The 14,944-nt window shown below is 39.8% G+C and overlaps 1 protein-coding gene across 3 annotated transcripts in view; it reads right to left on the reverse strand.

Moving 5' to 3' along the window:
- Positions 1-5,797: 5,797 nt before the first annotated feature.
- Positions 5,798-14,944, reverse strand: part of LOC129748422 (uncharacterized) — a 118,152-nt gene continuing 109,005 nt past the window's right edge. For 2 of the 3 annotated variants that reach the window (XM_055743052.1, XM_055743045.1), the window contains exons 5-8: positions 14,474-14,543; positions 13,722-13,973; positions 8,254-8,427; positions 5,798-7,465 (exon numbers count right to left, since the gene is read on the reverse strand). In XM_055743052.1, coding sequence (XP_055599027.1) covers positions 7,400-7,465; positions 8,254-8,427; positions 13,722-13,973; positions 14,474-14,543 — 562 coding nt within the window. In that variant the 3' untranslated portion in view covers positions 5,798-7,399. The remainder of the gene's footprint in view (positions 7,466-8,253; positions 8,428-13,721; positions 13,974-14,473; positions 14,544-14,944) is intronic. The other variant, XM_055743060.1, reaches the window with a different exon arrangement.

Below are 14,944 nucleotides of genomic sequence, written 5' to 3' on the forward strand. Positions count from 1 at the left end.
AGGGCAACAAGTATGGATCTCAACTTTCAAGCGGGGAGCTCGGGTTCGAGGCTTGGTAAGAACATGTTTTTTTAAATGTAATGTGAGTTAGGAACAAATAAGTGAAATTTGAACTGAATGATATTTTGATTTGACTTTTTGGAGGGTGAAAACTGCTGGTTAATCCCCCAATAAATTAAGCCTAAAAAATAAAAAGATCCAGAATTCAGATTAAAAAAACAGATTCAGAAATCAGATTCAAAATTCAGAAGTAGGATTTCAGATTTACAACTCATATTCAGGATTCAGGTCCGGAAGTTATGTTTATAATTTAACCTCAGAATTCAGAACCCAGAATTCAGATTTCAAATTGCGGTTTCACATGGCTGGAAATTGGTCATCTTTAAATAGCTTTGTCACTTTTTTTAACTGATCATTTACCAGTCAATTTTATTGAAATCCTCAAAAATGACTCCATTTAACCTTTAAAAAGGTTTTACAGTTTTTTTTTTAGATTTCAATTCACAGGAAGGTTTTGATTATCTGTTGCCGCAAGAGACGCTTGATTATTCGTATACTTAAGACTCAAGGCCTATAAAACGTGTATTTATTAACGTTTGTATTTCGTCTTATTCTAAAGTCTGTTTCACATAGGATCTGGTCGGATAAAACAGATCATTTCTCCGCAAAGAAATAATGTACAACAAAAGTAAAAAAAAAATACATAACAATCATTCGTCAGCTTTTCGGATGAATTTTCGAACTTTTGACACTTTTGCGTAGAATCAGAACGCATGCCGATGCTTGTTCTACGAAAAACTGTCACACGGCTACAATTTTTCTATCATTTTAAAAGCTTGCGTAGTTTATTTTTTCCCAAAAACTCATGCTAAACCGTAATTTGAGAAATACGTTTCTCTTTGTTAATAAAAATGTATAGTTGAGTATGGATCCTGTAAGTAGTGCCTACCGAAAAGTGTTTAGTGAAAATTTCTCTGAATAAAATACTCAAGGCTTCTCGCTCCTCCTCTACCCTCTATTTTAGTGTTCTTTTCAGTGAATAACGTTAAATTCAACAGTTTGAACTCATCTTAAGGCAATTTTTTTGATAAATTTTGCATTTTTTATAGAATTTTCTCTAGTGTGACATTCTTGCGGAGAACTATCAACATAGAGACAAACACCTTGATGAAAATTCCGTATAAGTTCAGAACAAAGTATACTTGTTTATGTTTTTATTCGAAAGTTAACACTAAAAGAGACCGTTTCCAGCAAAATAGTGAAAATGACCCAAAAGTCACATGGGACATTCTTGCTTAGAACGGCAGTACTGGTAACCTCATTCGCAATCTTGTTCCACCACTTTTCCATTTGAGCGGGTTTTTTCATGGTTCTGCCACATTTCTTCAGTTTGTCCTTAACTATTGCCCAATATTTCTCGATGGGACGAAAATCCGGACAGTTTGGTGGATTGATACTTTTTTCAACAAAATCGATCTTGTTTTCCTTATACCACTTAACAACATCCCGGCTGTAGTGGCAGCTTGCCAGGTCTGGCCGGAACTTCAACGGACCTTTGTGGGACCGAATGAATGGCAAAACCCTCTTCTGGAGACATTCTTCTTTGAAAACATTTCCATTCATTGTGTCCCCAGTGATGAACATTTTAGTCTTCTTCCCACAACTACAGATCCCTAGCCAAATCATCAATTTATGAGCAAATTTATCTGCAAAAACAAATTTCTACCCCTTTACGCTTCGCAAGATAAATTTGTAACCGGGTATTTGTCCAAAATCCATTTTGATGTAAGTTTCGTCGTCCATCAAAATGCATCCGTTGTACTTGGTCAACACTATCTCCTATCTCGTACAACTTTCTTGCCCTGGTTTTGGCAACCAGGTTTTGTTTCAGCGTCCTGTTGGGGTGTTTGCTTGCATGATACGGCCGCAAGCCTTCTCGCAAACAAATTTGTCGAGCTGAACTGTGGTTCGTCTTGAACTTTTTCGCCAAATCACGCAAAGAGATTCCAGGATTATTGTGAATTGATCGAATTACCTTTGCTCGCAGCTTCCGGTCATATGTTCCACTTTTACGCCTGGTTTGTTATGCTCGATCCACCGTAAGGGTCTCCCGGTAACGTTGCAGCACCGAATTTGCAGTCGATTTTGGATATTTCACGAATTTCGCCATTTTTACCCCTGACCACGTCGGGTCGGTTTCTCTACGTGAGTGTGCAGATTTTTCTCTCGCCTTTCGCGTTCCATCGTCGATAACTTTTGACTGACTGCTTCATTCTTGATGAAATTTGCACCACTAATACCGTATTCGTTTTCACCACCCGAAAGTGTTGCACCATCCACGCTGAAAACGAGCATGAATCGAGTTTAGCACTCACCTTTGTTGGTGTGCGTGAAATCGGCAGTGTCAACAGAAAACATCAAGCTGTCAAAAATCCATTACAGCTGGTATTTGTTTTCGTTTGACTTCGAAAATTGAAATGAAATTTACTTTAGTTGATCATTGCCTTTTAAATAATATGAAAATTTTAGCATGAATTTATATATTATGTTGAATTGTGAAGATTTCAGATTTATTTTGCTTGATAGATTCGCCTCTGGCTCTGATGATAACTGCAATACCGGCTGATTCTGGGCGGTCTATGCTTGCTGCTCCTGCTAGACTGCAGTTACCCCAGCTTGAAGGTTTCGGTATTTTGAACGTTTATTCCTCGCAAATCTCATCTTCGTTCGAGTACCTATTTCCGTTTTCAGATTACAAAAAAAATTCTTGGAAGTCAAAATGGCGAACTCGGATCGCGGAAGTCGGAGGAGAAAGTTTTGCTAACAGACCGAAACGAACGAAGTTCAAGCTCCCAATGCGGGTGTAGTCTCGAACTACCGTTTTTGAAGGGCAACGGGTGGGAATCCGGGACTTGGCGCAACCGAGCATCGTCGCCCTAAGGCACAGCTTGAAGCTGGCTTGTAGCAGAGTAGCTTCGATGCAGCTGAACGCTTCTTGCTGTGGAGACCAACTTATAGGACCCTCCCGAACAAGAAAACTTTTCGGTTTGGGCGATTCCACCAAATCTTTGGGTTGGCCTTTTTGCACTCGGATTTGCTGCTCTTTTTCGGCATCGCCTGGAACCGATTGCAGCAAGCCTTCTGGGCACATTTCTTCTTGGGAGCGTTGTTTGCTTTGGAACGTGCCATCCAGGTGAAATTCTTCGCCTCTGTTGGAAACGGCACTTTCGGTATTGAATCCGGAACAAGTTTCCGTTCTTCGGGATAATAAAGAGAAAAAAACAGCTCGAACGCAATTTTGCGGTATACAAATAAACCAACCAGCTGATATTTGTTTACATCGGAAAGCACGTGCTGTAAAAATTCATGATAGTATTGGTGAGAGCGCAAGCAACACCGAATATTTTCAGAGTGTTCCACCGTCCACTTTATGGTGCACTACCAGTGGACTACTCTTCGTGAAAACGAGCATGAAAACAGCAAAAAGTGTTCGGTAGTGCCCCGGTGCACCACCACTTGAAAACGAATTCTCTATAAGTAAACAAACCATCCGGATCAAAACACTGTCAATAGATTCGCGATGTGACAACTAGGGGCGCTGCAGTAAATGAAAAGATGCGACCAGATGTGAAACAGACTTTATAGCCCTTCTTTTCAATTTTCTTTAATATTTTGAAAATTTATCTTGAAGTGAAGTTTAGCCCTTTGATATCTTTATGTTCAATTTAGTAACTTTTTTTTTCTCGGATTTAAAAAAAATGTTTACACGAGCTTATAGCACTGACCATACTGACTGGACACTCGATTTCGTTTTCTGGATAATTTTTTTAACAGTACGCAATGTCGATTCCAGAGTGCGCATCGATCGATTTGAAGAAATGCTATCCCAGTTAGGAAATGCCACCCAGCTTTAAAAATAAAACATGCAATTTCTACGATAAAATCGGGCTAAACAGGACCATTTTTCCTACAGGGCATTTTTTGTCAAATTTTTCAGGTTCGCCACCTGCCGTCGGTATTGCGAACCTACAAAATCTGCCAACAACAAAATAGACAGAAAATGGTAGAATTTTAGTTCTAAGTGTCATGTCAGTGTGGTCAGTGCTTATAGCATTAAAATGTGGAATTTAAAATATACGAGAATATATGAGGTCCTTAGAGCCAAAGATGTTCATGTGCATAAAAGCCAATTACGAGAAAACAGATTCAAAAGAAAGCAAAAACAATTCAGAACAAAATGTTAACGTTTTCCATACACACCTTAAAGCTATGATTTACTCACAAAAACGTTACTTAAAAATTTAGCAGAGAATATCGTTTTTTTTTTTTTTAACCAAAACGAAACAGTGAAATTGAAAATAACACAAAAATTATTCACTTTGATGCCATGAGCCATATGGCTAATGTTAGACTGAGTTGTTTTTGGGACATTTTAGAATTTCTCAAACCCTGGGGCCTAAAAAGCTTCATTTTTGTTAAAAACTCATCCATGATTTTTTGCAGAATTTTTGAGTAACGTTTACATGAGTTAATTTGGACTTTTAGGTTAGTATGGGCAAACTGAATATTTTGAACTGAAAAATCAACATAATTTTTGTTTCTTCTGTAGAATCGTGTCTGCTAATGGTTTTGTGGCAAGTCTCTAAAGAAAATGTTTTGCTGAACAACTTTGACGAACACCTTCGTGAACTTCGTATCTCAATAGGCAAAAAAATATTAGCTGTTCAACAGAGGTATGTATTTTGGCATTGAAATACAATAAATTCAATTAACTTCTCTGCTGGTGCCTCGCGAAGTATTGCACAAAAAGTTGTCATGCGATCCGCGATGCCAGGTAAATGTTTGACGTTTTGTAGTTAGGAAAAAAGGTAAACAAAAGGGTGTAAATTTTCGATGAATTTAAAACTAATTTTTTTTCGGCTAAGTAAGTAGAACCAACTTTAAGGTCTTCTTCTAGTGTTTTAAATATTTTTTGAAAGCGTATGGATAGCTTCTAAGCGATAAATTGAGTTTCAAAAACTGGTGTTTGTCTTGCGATTGAAAACACACCTAAGTATTTTAAAAGTTTTTGAATGAAAAAGTGATATTTTCACAAAAACATTCATTCAAAAAAAATTGTTGGATATATTTCTAAGCTAAATTTACGAAAGCTCTGCTTTGGATAGCATTCTAACAAGGATAAAACCTGGTTGAAAAAACTGGAATTTTATCCTGTTTTCTGTTAACCAAAGTAACAAATTTGACCAAAGTGACAATTTTTTTCTGGAATGAATGGAGTGTTTGAGATGTTTTTTGTAGTGGAAGAATATTTAAAATTATTTAGATTTTTTTTTATAGATTTATTTAACAGTGGTATTTCATTTATGAAAAATGCACTTCTTGAATGTCTGCTCTAATGTGAGAGCTGTTTGCATGTTTTTCGAAAATTTTTGTAAAAAAAATCGAATGTATTTCTGTCGGCGTGTCTTGCATGTACCTTTTCATGACAAAATTTTGCCCAATAGTTATAAAAAAATAACATTAGGAGCTAATTCCCTTTTAATTTTATGCCTGTTCCTAAAAGCTTCCCAAATTCTCTAAACTCTTGTATGGAGCACTTTGTAGCGCTACTGTTTGGTTAATATCTTGGATACCTCGCTAGGCACCCAACAGTGATGTCAATTGAACTTATTATTTTTCAATGTCAAAAGACATACCCCTGTTGAACAGCCAGTAACCTAAATTTTGAATTAGTCGAATTTATGTCGATATTTAAAACAATTAACTGAGAAGTAGGGATTTTCGAATAAAAAAACAATTTTTATAAATACATAATCGTTTTATTCATATAATTTTCACTGTTGAATGTTTTGTAGAAATTTGTTTTTTTTTAAATCATCGATCAGTTTTCTTCGTTTAGAATTTTTTATCCTTACTTTGCCTGAAGTTCTGATTCACAGGAAGATGGTTTTTGACAGGTTCTTGATTCCTTTTTAAATTAATAAAATAACACTGGATAGTTAACAAAAACCTTATCATTTGCTGTTTGTTTATGCCTATCCGTTTATTTTTTTTTTCTTCCGTCTTCTGATGATTTACCGTGTTTCCTAACCTACAAAGATTGTTTAACAATTTATTCCTTCTGCCTATATTTTTTACGAAAATAATAGAGAAAGCGAAGTAGAGAAAAGAGGAAAAGAGGCAATTGGCTGGCGACGTAGAAATTTTTGTTCATTCCTTACCAAAACAAATAAAAAAAATGCACAATGGATGATTCGTTGAATTTCGCAACAGATAAGCAAAGAGAGTTGGAAAATTGAAGTATAAACCTATTTACAAAAGATTTGTTCGAAGAACAGTTCCACGGACTGGTTTCATTTTTTAACTAAACGTGTTTTTTTTGTGTCTCCATTTAGGGACTTCCGTTAATTTAAAAAGCTCTTAATCTCTCCTACACCCTATCTCTCTTAAAATTATAGGTTGGTTTGCTTACATTCTCTCTCAATCATGCTGCTACCTTGAATAAAAGTTGAAAAGTTGAAGTTCAATAATTACAAAAAGGAGAACGATAGATGTTTACTTGTTCGATCAACGAAAGCAGTACGGAGCAAACGGCAAAAAGAGAGTCATTTTATTATATTCTAAAGAGTCGTAAAGAAAGTTACTCTAGCTGTCGTTTAGAATAGGAAATAGATAGAGAATAAATTTGGAAAGAGCGAGTTCGTTTGTCTACATTTCCATAAAAATATCCAAATAGAAAAGAAATTGAGCAAATTGAGATGAGCATAGTAAAGGTACTCTAACAGGTAAATATTGATTAGTAAAATTGACTTAAAGGTGTTTAACAAGAAATAAAAATGGTTAGTACACACAACCTTGTTTTGAGCAATCGTATGACAACTGAGAAGTAGATTTTTTTTTATTATCGTGAGGTAAACAAAAGGTGCCTTCTATCATAGTCGAGTGATGAGTTTGCGATGAAAACAGGATTTTGAGATGAGATGTTTGTAACAAATGAGAGCACAGATCGGCAATAGTGGCAGTTGGAGAGTCTGATTTGCGCTACTTCTCACTAGATGTCTTCCGTTGATATTGTGCTACTGCATTTGATACTCTTTTGAATCGGTATTTACAAACAAATCGAGCGCTCGTCAGACTTCACGTACGCAGAATTGAGGCCTAAGTTGAAAATTCGCGCTTGATGGATAGAACACATACTAGAACACAAAAAATTGATACTAAAGTTGGAATTGGTGGTCCCGGGAAAAGGTTTCTGGGCTTCGTTGCTCTGTACAGATGTGAGGGGAAATCTGGACGGGATGGCCGGAGTTTCGTTCAATCTCCGGTGGACGCACAGGATATGGGAGTCTTCTACTGCAAGTTTCGTCCTTCACTAGCGTTACTTCTCTTGTTTCCACACTTAGATCAGTGACGTAATCAGACGTGCTTTGAAGTTCACCACTCGTTCACTGGTTTGAGCGATTCGCTGCAAGAAAAAGGGAAGAACAGTTTTGAAGCATTTCATCGAACATCACGATCAGAGAATACAAAAAATATTTACAAGAAGATAACGGAAATGTATTTGGCACATTGACCATGTATTCTTCGAATAAAGACCAATTTTAAAACCTTAAAGATTCAAAGAAGTTTGAACTATTGTGAGGGAACATCATTTAGAAATCTTCATTTCAATTTAAATAAAAATAAAAAAAATTAGTCAGGAAATTTATATTAATTTTTTTTTAAGTTTTATAAGGAAGGTTGAGATCAAGGTTTTTCGAAACACGAGGTTCTCCGACTTTCACAGTAAGTAGGCGAGGAATGAGCGGGGCTCTTAATGAGTTTGTTTACAAACATAAAATTATTTCACTCATTTTAAATGATATGTGCTCACGTAAGAAATTTTACCAGACACTAGACACGCGACGTATTACAGGACACGACACTTAACGTTCTTACTTAACGGCCCGTTAAGTAAGAACGTTAAGTGTCGTGTCCTGTAATGCGTCGCGTGTTTTGTGTCTTATAAAATTATTTGCTCAGCTTTTCTGTGGTTTGTTGGTAAACAAACTCCATGAGTCCCACAGTTGCATAGCCTAGAAAGCCAAAATGGCTGAATCGTGAATTTGATATACGGTAGCACCTCCTATATATACACACCTTGGTTGAGATGAAGTTTCGAAAGAGTTCTAGAAACAGCTCTATAATTTTTTTATCGTTGACGTTTTACTGTGGTCAATAGCTCTTCTTGGGTTTAATGACCAACAAACTTACCAGAATCAAATCCTGAATCAGATTCGACAGACCACGGTTGGCCAGCACGAACAGGCGGGTTACCGGTCCGGGAATGCCTTCGGTGTAGCCGTCTCCCTTGCCCAGTTCGTGGTCATCATCCGGGGCGTTGGCCTTCTCGTCGCTCTGTTCGGTTCCGGAACTGCCCGAGACAAGCTGCAGACATACACATACGCATTCACATAAATGGCAAACAGAAAGAAAACAAACACACACACAGCGAAGGGTGCGGATTAGTCACATTTCTTCTGGATTTTGAAAACATGGCATGGCACTAATTATTTCTTCAAACTTGAAACTTGAAACACAAAATTAATGAGCCAAAAAGGTAAATCAGTACTTCAAACAATGGGTTAGTGAAAGTGGAAGGAAAAAATGGAGTTAGTCACTCGGTAACAAAAAACTGTCATTATCAACCTAGAGAAAACAAAGTTTAAAAACACATACAATAGCACATCTCACGTCTGGTTTCGTATAACTTTAGTTACGGAACGGATTTCACAAAACGTTCGCGGTTCTGGTTCCAGTTTTCAATTACAAAAAAAACACAACAACAATCGTCTGTCAGTGATTCTGTCATCGGCTAGTCACGAACGAGTAGAACAGGGATTTTTAATGATTGAAAAAAAAAACTGAAGGCAAAATAATAATAAAAAAAAAGAAAAACATAAAAACCAAAACTGATCGAAAAGTGCTTGAAACAATAAAATGTTTAACCGAAAAAGTTTGTTATGGAATTAAAGCTTGAAAATAAATAAAATAGCAACTTAAACCTGACAGCTTTGACAGAGGATCATTCGTGTTTTCTGGTGGTTTATTTTACTGAATATTTATGTCGAATAATTTAATTAATTGTAGAAACATCAAACCATTTTTGTTTAGTCTCAGAAACTTGCGTAAGATGAAGTATTGTCAAGCACTTTTCAACCGATTAGAACAATAATAAAATCATAAATAAATGAACGAAAGAAAAAAAAGGTTTCAAAAATATAAATAAAATCAATGCGCAAAAATAGAATATGTTTCTTTATAAAATCATAGAATGAATTGATATTTTGCATACAGCGGACGGAGTGCCGCTTTCAGATTACGAGATTTTGTATCTTTCATGAGTTGGATGTTTATCAGACTAAAAGAATTATTAGAGACAATTAACTCTTAAAAGAAAGAATGACTGAAGAATTAAATGATGATATTCTCCTGGGGAAAAGGCGTTTAGCTATGATGAAAAGCTCACTCACGTTTTCCCTGTTCTAAAAGGAGCATAACTTAAAGATATGTGTTGAGCTGTCTTCGATAGAAATTGTGATCCGTGATGTATGTCTCCGACAGAAGACCGATGGCTTTTAACAGAAACTCATTGACATCTTCAATAAGATGGCGAATGTCTGAGAGAATGATGCTTAGTCTCCAGTTCCGTAAAGAACGGCGGGTGACTAAGGGATAGATGACATTTTCCGAGAGGCTTCGATCCAACTCATTTCAAAGACAAATAAGAGCGGTGTCAAAATCTGCTCCACTCCTGGAACTGCAAGAGTAAGAGTACTTGTTGTCCTCAAAGTTGCAATACATACAGGGATCATTCTCGTACATCGGTACGAGTTCCAGTAGTTCGTACTAGCGCACTCCTTACATTAATTTTCGTCATGCATTAGTCAAGCCATGTTGTGCATCCAAGGTGTCTCTAAAATGGTCAGAAATCATCTATTAGTCTTGGTAAAATAATTTAATTAATTTTCTCCATGCTTCTTCAGAGCTTGCCTGTTGCCTTTTCATCCCAAGTGTCGCTACAAATTATCTATTTATTAGTACTAGCGTACTCCTAACATCAATTTCACTATATGCTGCACCCTTGACGTGAAGAACGCCTTCAACAGCGTCAGTTGGGCAGCGATTGCGTCGTTGCTCATTCATGTGAGAATTACGGCATATATCTGTAGGATGGTGGAGTGTTACTTCCGTAACCGCCAACTACAGTATATGACTAGCGAGGGACTGAAAACAGTGAGTGTCTCGGCAGGGGTTCCACAAGGATCGATACTTGGCCCGGTATTGTGGAACATTGTCTACGACGAACTGCTGAGACTGCGTCTCCCCACGGGAGTGAGATTTGTGGGATTCGCCGGCGACGTGGTTCTCCTGGCATCGGGCCCATCAACTGGAGAGGTCCAGCTACTCGCCACATTAGCGATTGAGAAGGTAGAAAGTTGGATGCGCTCAAAGAGCTTGCGTCTGGCTCACCACAAGGACGAGATGGTGCTGATCACCAACCTGATTTCAGCACAATCAGGGACATTTGAAGCTGGATCGTGCGCAATCGAATCCAAATGTGCGAAAACATGCCAGAGAGGCCTCGATGTCCAGCTGGCAGCACCAGTGGGACAGCTCGGAACGTGGCCGGTGGACCCATCGCTTGATCCCTAAAATCGAACTTTGGATGGATCGGAGACATGGAGAGGTGGATTTCTGCATGACACAGTTCTTGACTGGTCTCGGGTGCTTCATGCAGTACCACCACCGGTTTGGACACGTGGCCTCGCCATTCAGCCCAACTTGCGGTGACAAAGTAGAGACACCAGAGCACGTAGAGTTCAACTCTCCGAGGTTCGAGAGGGTACGCGCTAATATGCTTGCCGCCTGCGGACCAGACAGGACAGCCGACAACATCGTGCGGAGGATGTGTGAGGATGCCAATACTTGGCGCGTGGTCAGCGATGGGTTCACCCGAATCATGACTGCCCTGCAGAGGAATTGGAACCAGCACCAGTCCGCGGCCGGTCTAGGGTGACTTTGTACCTTCGTCGGGGAGCATCTGAGTAGTGTGCGTCCGAACCTGACAGTAAAGCATACAAAGATAAGACTCTACCTTCTGCGTATGCCGAGCTGTTAGGTACATCGTGAACGTTGTGTAGGATACCTCTACCGCCGCGGAGTATCTGAGTAGAACGCGCTCCCTACGACGGAAGCTGCGGGGATAAGACTTGACCTTCTTCGCAGTCGAACTCGTAGGGGGAAGAGTATTCACGTCGCGGAGTGCTCTCGGGTAGAGTGGTCTCACGTCGCCGTCGGATGAGCCACTCGAGTCGGGTAGAATGACACCACCGTCGGGATTCATCTGAATCGCAAGCGTTCAAGGCCCGTACGTGTGCTGTGACAGGCGTGAATTTAGGATTCGGCACACGGCGGCCAAAGGAAGGAGGAAGACCGGATCACGGTCGGAGTAGATTGCCTTTTCGGCGGGGGGCATTCGAGTAGTGTGCATCCGATCCTAGCAGTAAAGCATACACAGATAAGACTCTGCCTTCTTTGTATGCCGAGCTGTTAGGTACGTCGTGAACGTTGTGTAGGATATCCCTACCTTCGCAGAGTATCTGAGTAGAAAGCGCTCCCTACAACAGAAGCTACGGGGATAAGACTTGACCTTCTTTGCAGTCGAACTTGCAAGGGGGAGAGTATTTACGCCGCTGGTAGAGTGACTTCACGTCGTCGGCGGGTGAGTCACTCGAGTCGGTGTAGGATGACGTCTTCGCCGGGAATCATCCGAGTAGTTTCGTAAAGCTCCGGACTTGTACTGTAACAGGCGTGTGTCCAGGATACTGCTCTCGACTCGGTATACGGATGGGCAAATGGGAGAGGGCCTCGAGACAAACCAAGCGGAGCCAAGATCTCAAGTCGTTAGAGGAGAAGTCATTGGTCTCGAGCAGAGGCGGAGCGCACGATAGTTGTGGAAACCAAGCGAGCCTCGAGTTACGAGTAAAGCCCGGACCTCGAGTCGTCAGAGGAAATGTCGTTAGCCTTGAATCGTAACAAGAAGCAGGGTATATATGATGGAGTTTTGACTTGAAATTGAGTAAGTCGATGAGCGCTTAAGCGCGGACTTGGTCTCCTATCTCGGGTACAGCCTTCGATGCAGATCCGGAAGGGAATGATAACCAGAGGCCCCAGGTGGACTTTATGGCGTAGGGGTACAAAGTATCTAGAGTCGACCAGTTGCACCCATGAACCCAGAGTAGCAAAATTGAGGGGATGCGGTGGCTCGCCGTGCCTTGGCAGGCAATCCGTAAAAAGGATTTACCACCTGGGGGATCGACTAATAAAAAAACCATATGCTCTGGCTACGCCTACTAACAGACATTTTGAATCACATTTTTCAATCAGCTTTGAAAAGCAATGCTTAACAGTCAACAGTGAAAACATATGAATATTTTTGTAACCATCTCGCAAATTTGGTGGGCGATTGGAGTTTCTTGAAGGCTTGTTTCTAATGAGAAGAGATATGACTATAAAAAAGTTTATTGACTCAAAGTTGTCTGGGAAAGGAGGATGACTAAAGAAGCAGTCTCCGACGAGAAAGCAAATGGTGGATAAGAAGTTTATTAATCTCCAGTAGAGTTGGATTTCTTAAGAAAAGCGCTTGCCCTAAACAGCGTTTTCTTGAAAAACAGGTTTGGATCGAAACTGAATAGCAACAAGTCACTTGGGAAAGAAGGCATCGCAGCTGATCTTCAAAATGGGCCCGGAAAAGTTTGCTGATTGCCTACATCGGTTGATGGTCCGAATCTGGGACAGTGCAAGAAGGAGGTAATTTGTCTCATCTCCAAAAAAGGTAACAAATTGGACTGTAATAACTACCGAGTGATCACTGTTCTCAATGCCGCCTCCAAAGTGCTATGCCGCCTAACGCCAAAACCAAACAGGAAGTCATTAAGGCGGCTGCATGGAGGAACAATCTACGACGGACCAGATCTTCACATTACGGCAAATCCTCCGAAAATATCGTGAACACCAGGCCCGTACGCACCACTTATTCATCGACATCAAAGCCGCATACGACCATGACGAGCTATGGAAAGCCATGGATATTCCGTGAATGCAGACTGATCAAGGCGGCGATTGATGTGCGGATTTCGGATGAATTGTTGAGTTCTTTTGAATCGCGGCTTCGACGAGCCGGTGGTCTATCCTGCATGATGTTCAACGTGGCGCGAGAAAGTGTTATTCGACGAGCAGTGGGCAGAAGCGGTGCAAGATTTCCAATGGATCCAGTCAACTTATTTTTACGCAGTTGAAATCCGAAGCTTTCGCGCTATTGATTGGCAACCTTGCTAACCAGGCAGCGACGAAGAAAAATTTATCAAACACCTTGACAATCGGCAACCCTTTCTTTTGTTTGGTTTCGACACTTGAAAAATGTTGGATTGATGTCTGGTTAACTCCACAACGCTGTGGGCGCTGGCTTACAAAAAATAGAAGTAATAAGCGTAACTATAGTTAAAATAATATCAAAAACATACCAAATGCGCATTGACAAACAAAATAAACTAAAATTAAAAAAAAATACAAAAATGAACAAAAACATAAAAATACAAACAAAAAAGGAAAAAAAAAAACAACGGAAACAGTGGACCGATCAACGGAAAACAAAACCAATACAAGAATCACAACATTACCGCAGAGTGACTAGAGCTAGCGGTGTTGGTGAAGGAGAAAGAGCTTGGGCCGAGCGATCGGGCGCTCGTCGTCGATCTCGCAGAGTTTTCGGCAGTCGTCTTAGTCGTCGAGGTCTTGGCACTACTACTACTACTACTACTTCCACTACCACTTGTTCCCTTGGTTGTCACTGGTATTGGGGTCAGGGTGTCCGTTCCGGCAACCACCCGGTACACGGTTCCGGCAGCTCGGGCGGCCCGGTCAGCGGTTTGCTGATGGCGTGTGTTTGTTTTTGTGGTTTTACGTTTTCGTGGGAGTTTAATCGTTTTTATTTTTGGAGTTCCGTTCGTGAAAGTACGTATCGAAATGTATAAGGCGGTCAGTGGTGGTTTGTAAAATAGGTTAGTGTTTGTTAGAGATGAATTAGGGGCAGTAAATGTGCGTCGAAATATGTCGATCCAAACCATTTTAGGGTGGTGACAAGGCGGTTAGATTTCGAATTGTTACGAAAGTCGTGTTGGTTTTGAATTAAGCAAAATCAAACATTCAAAAAATTGTCCAAGTAGTGCAGGAAGATAGAAAAAGAAAAAGAAAGGTTAACCAAAATTTGCGTCACGATGTCGATCGGTTGGTAGTTTTTTTTTTTTGGTTCGCTTCTCAATAGTTGTGGTGATAGATGGTGGTGGGTAGCTGAAGGAAGGTTTACCAGTGTGGTTTTTGCAACTGGTTTTGCGATGATGTGTTACCATCGTCGATTGAATTTCATACTTACACGGATGATGTCAAAAAGGAAGTTACCCGAGCCTCCAGCTCCTCCCGAGGAACCGCCAAAGGATAGGAATCTAGAACATAAAAAAATGTTATCAATTTACAGCCTGATCTAACTTTCAGAAATGTTACTGGACGTAGGAATACTGCGTTATTTTTAATTGTTTTAAAAATTTTATTTTTAAATATTTAATAGAATATCATAACATGTTTTGTACATTTTTGACGAAATCGATCGGCAAATAACAGTTTTCAATTAACGAGTGGCAACTTAAACTTTGGAATTTTTTCGAGGTCCCGATAGAGTTGTTTTTGAAATTTCTTACGCACGGAACAATTAACCTCAAAAACTCTCGGTACAAAAAACGGGCAGCCGACCGACACACATGGTCGTTTTTAAGGTTGGTTATCCCAAAACTGAAAAGTGTTGGTGAAACAACCTACATAATATCACGAACACTATCGGCGGCAAATA

The sequence above is a fragment of the Uranotaenia lowii genome, chromosome 1 (genome assembly GCF_029784155.1).
Source record: "Uranotaenia lowii strain MFRU-FL chromosome 1, ASM2978415v1, whole genome shotgun sequence".
NCBI lineage: Eukaryota > Metazoa > Arthropoda > Insecta > Diptera > Culicidae > Uranotaenia > Uranotaenia lowii.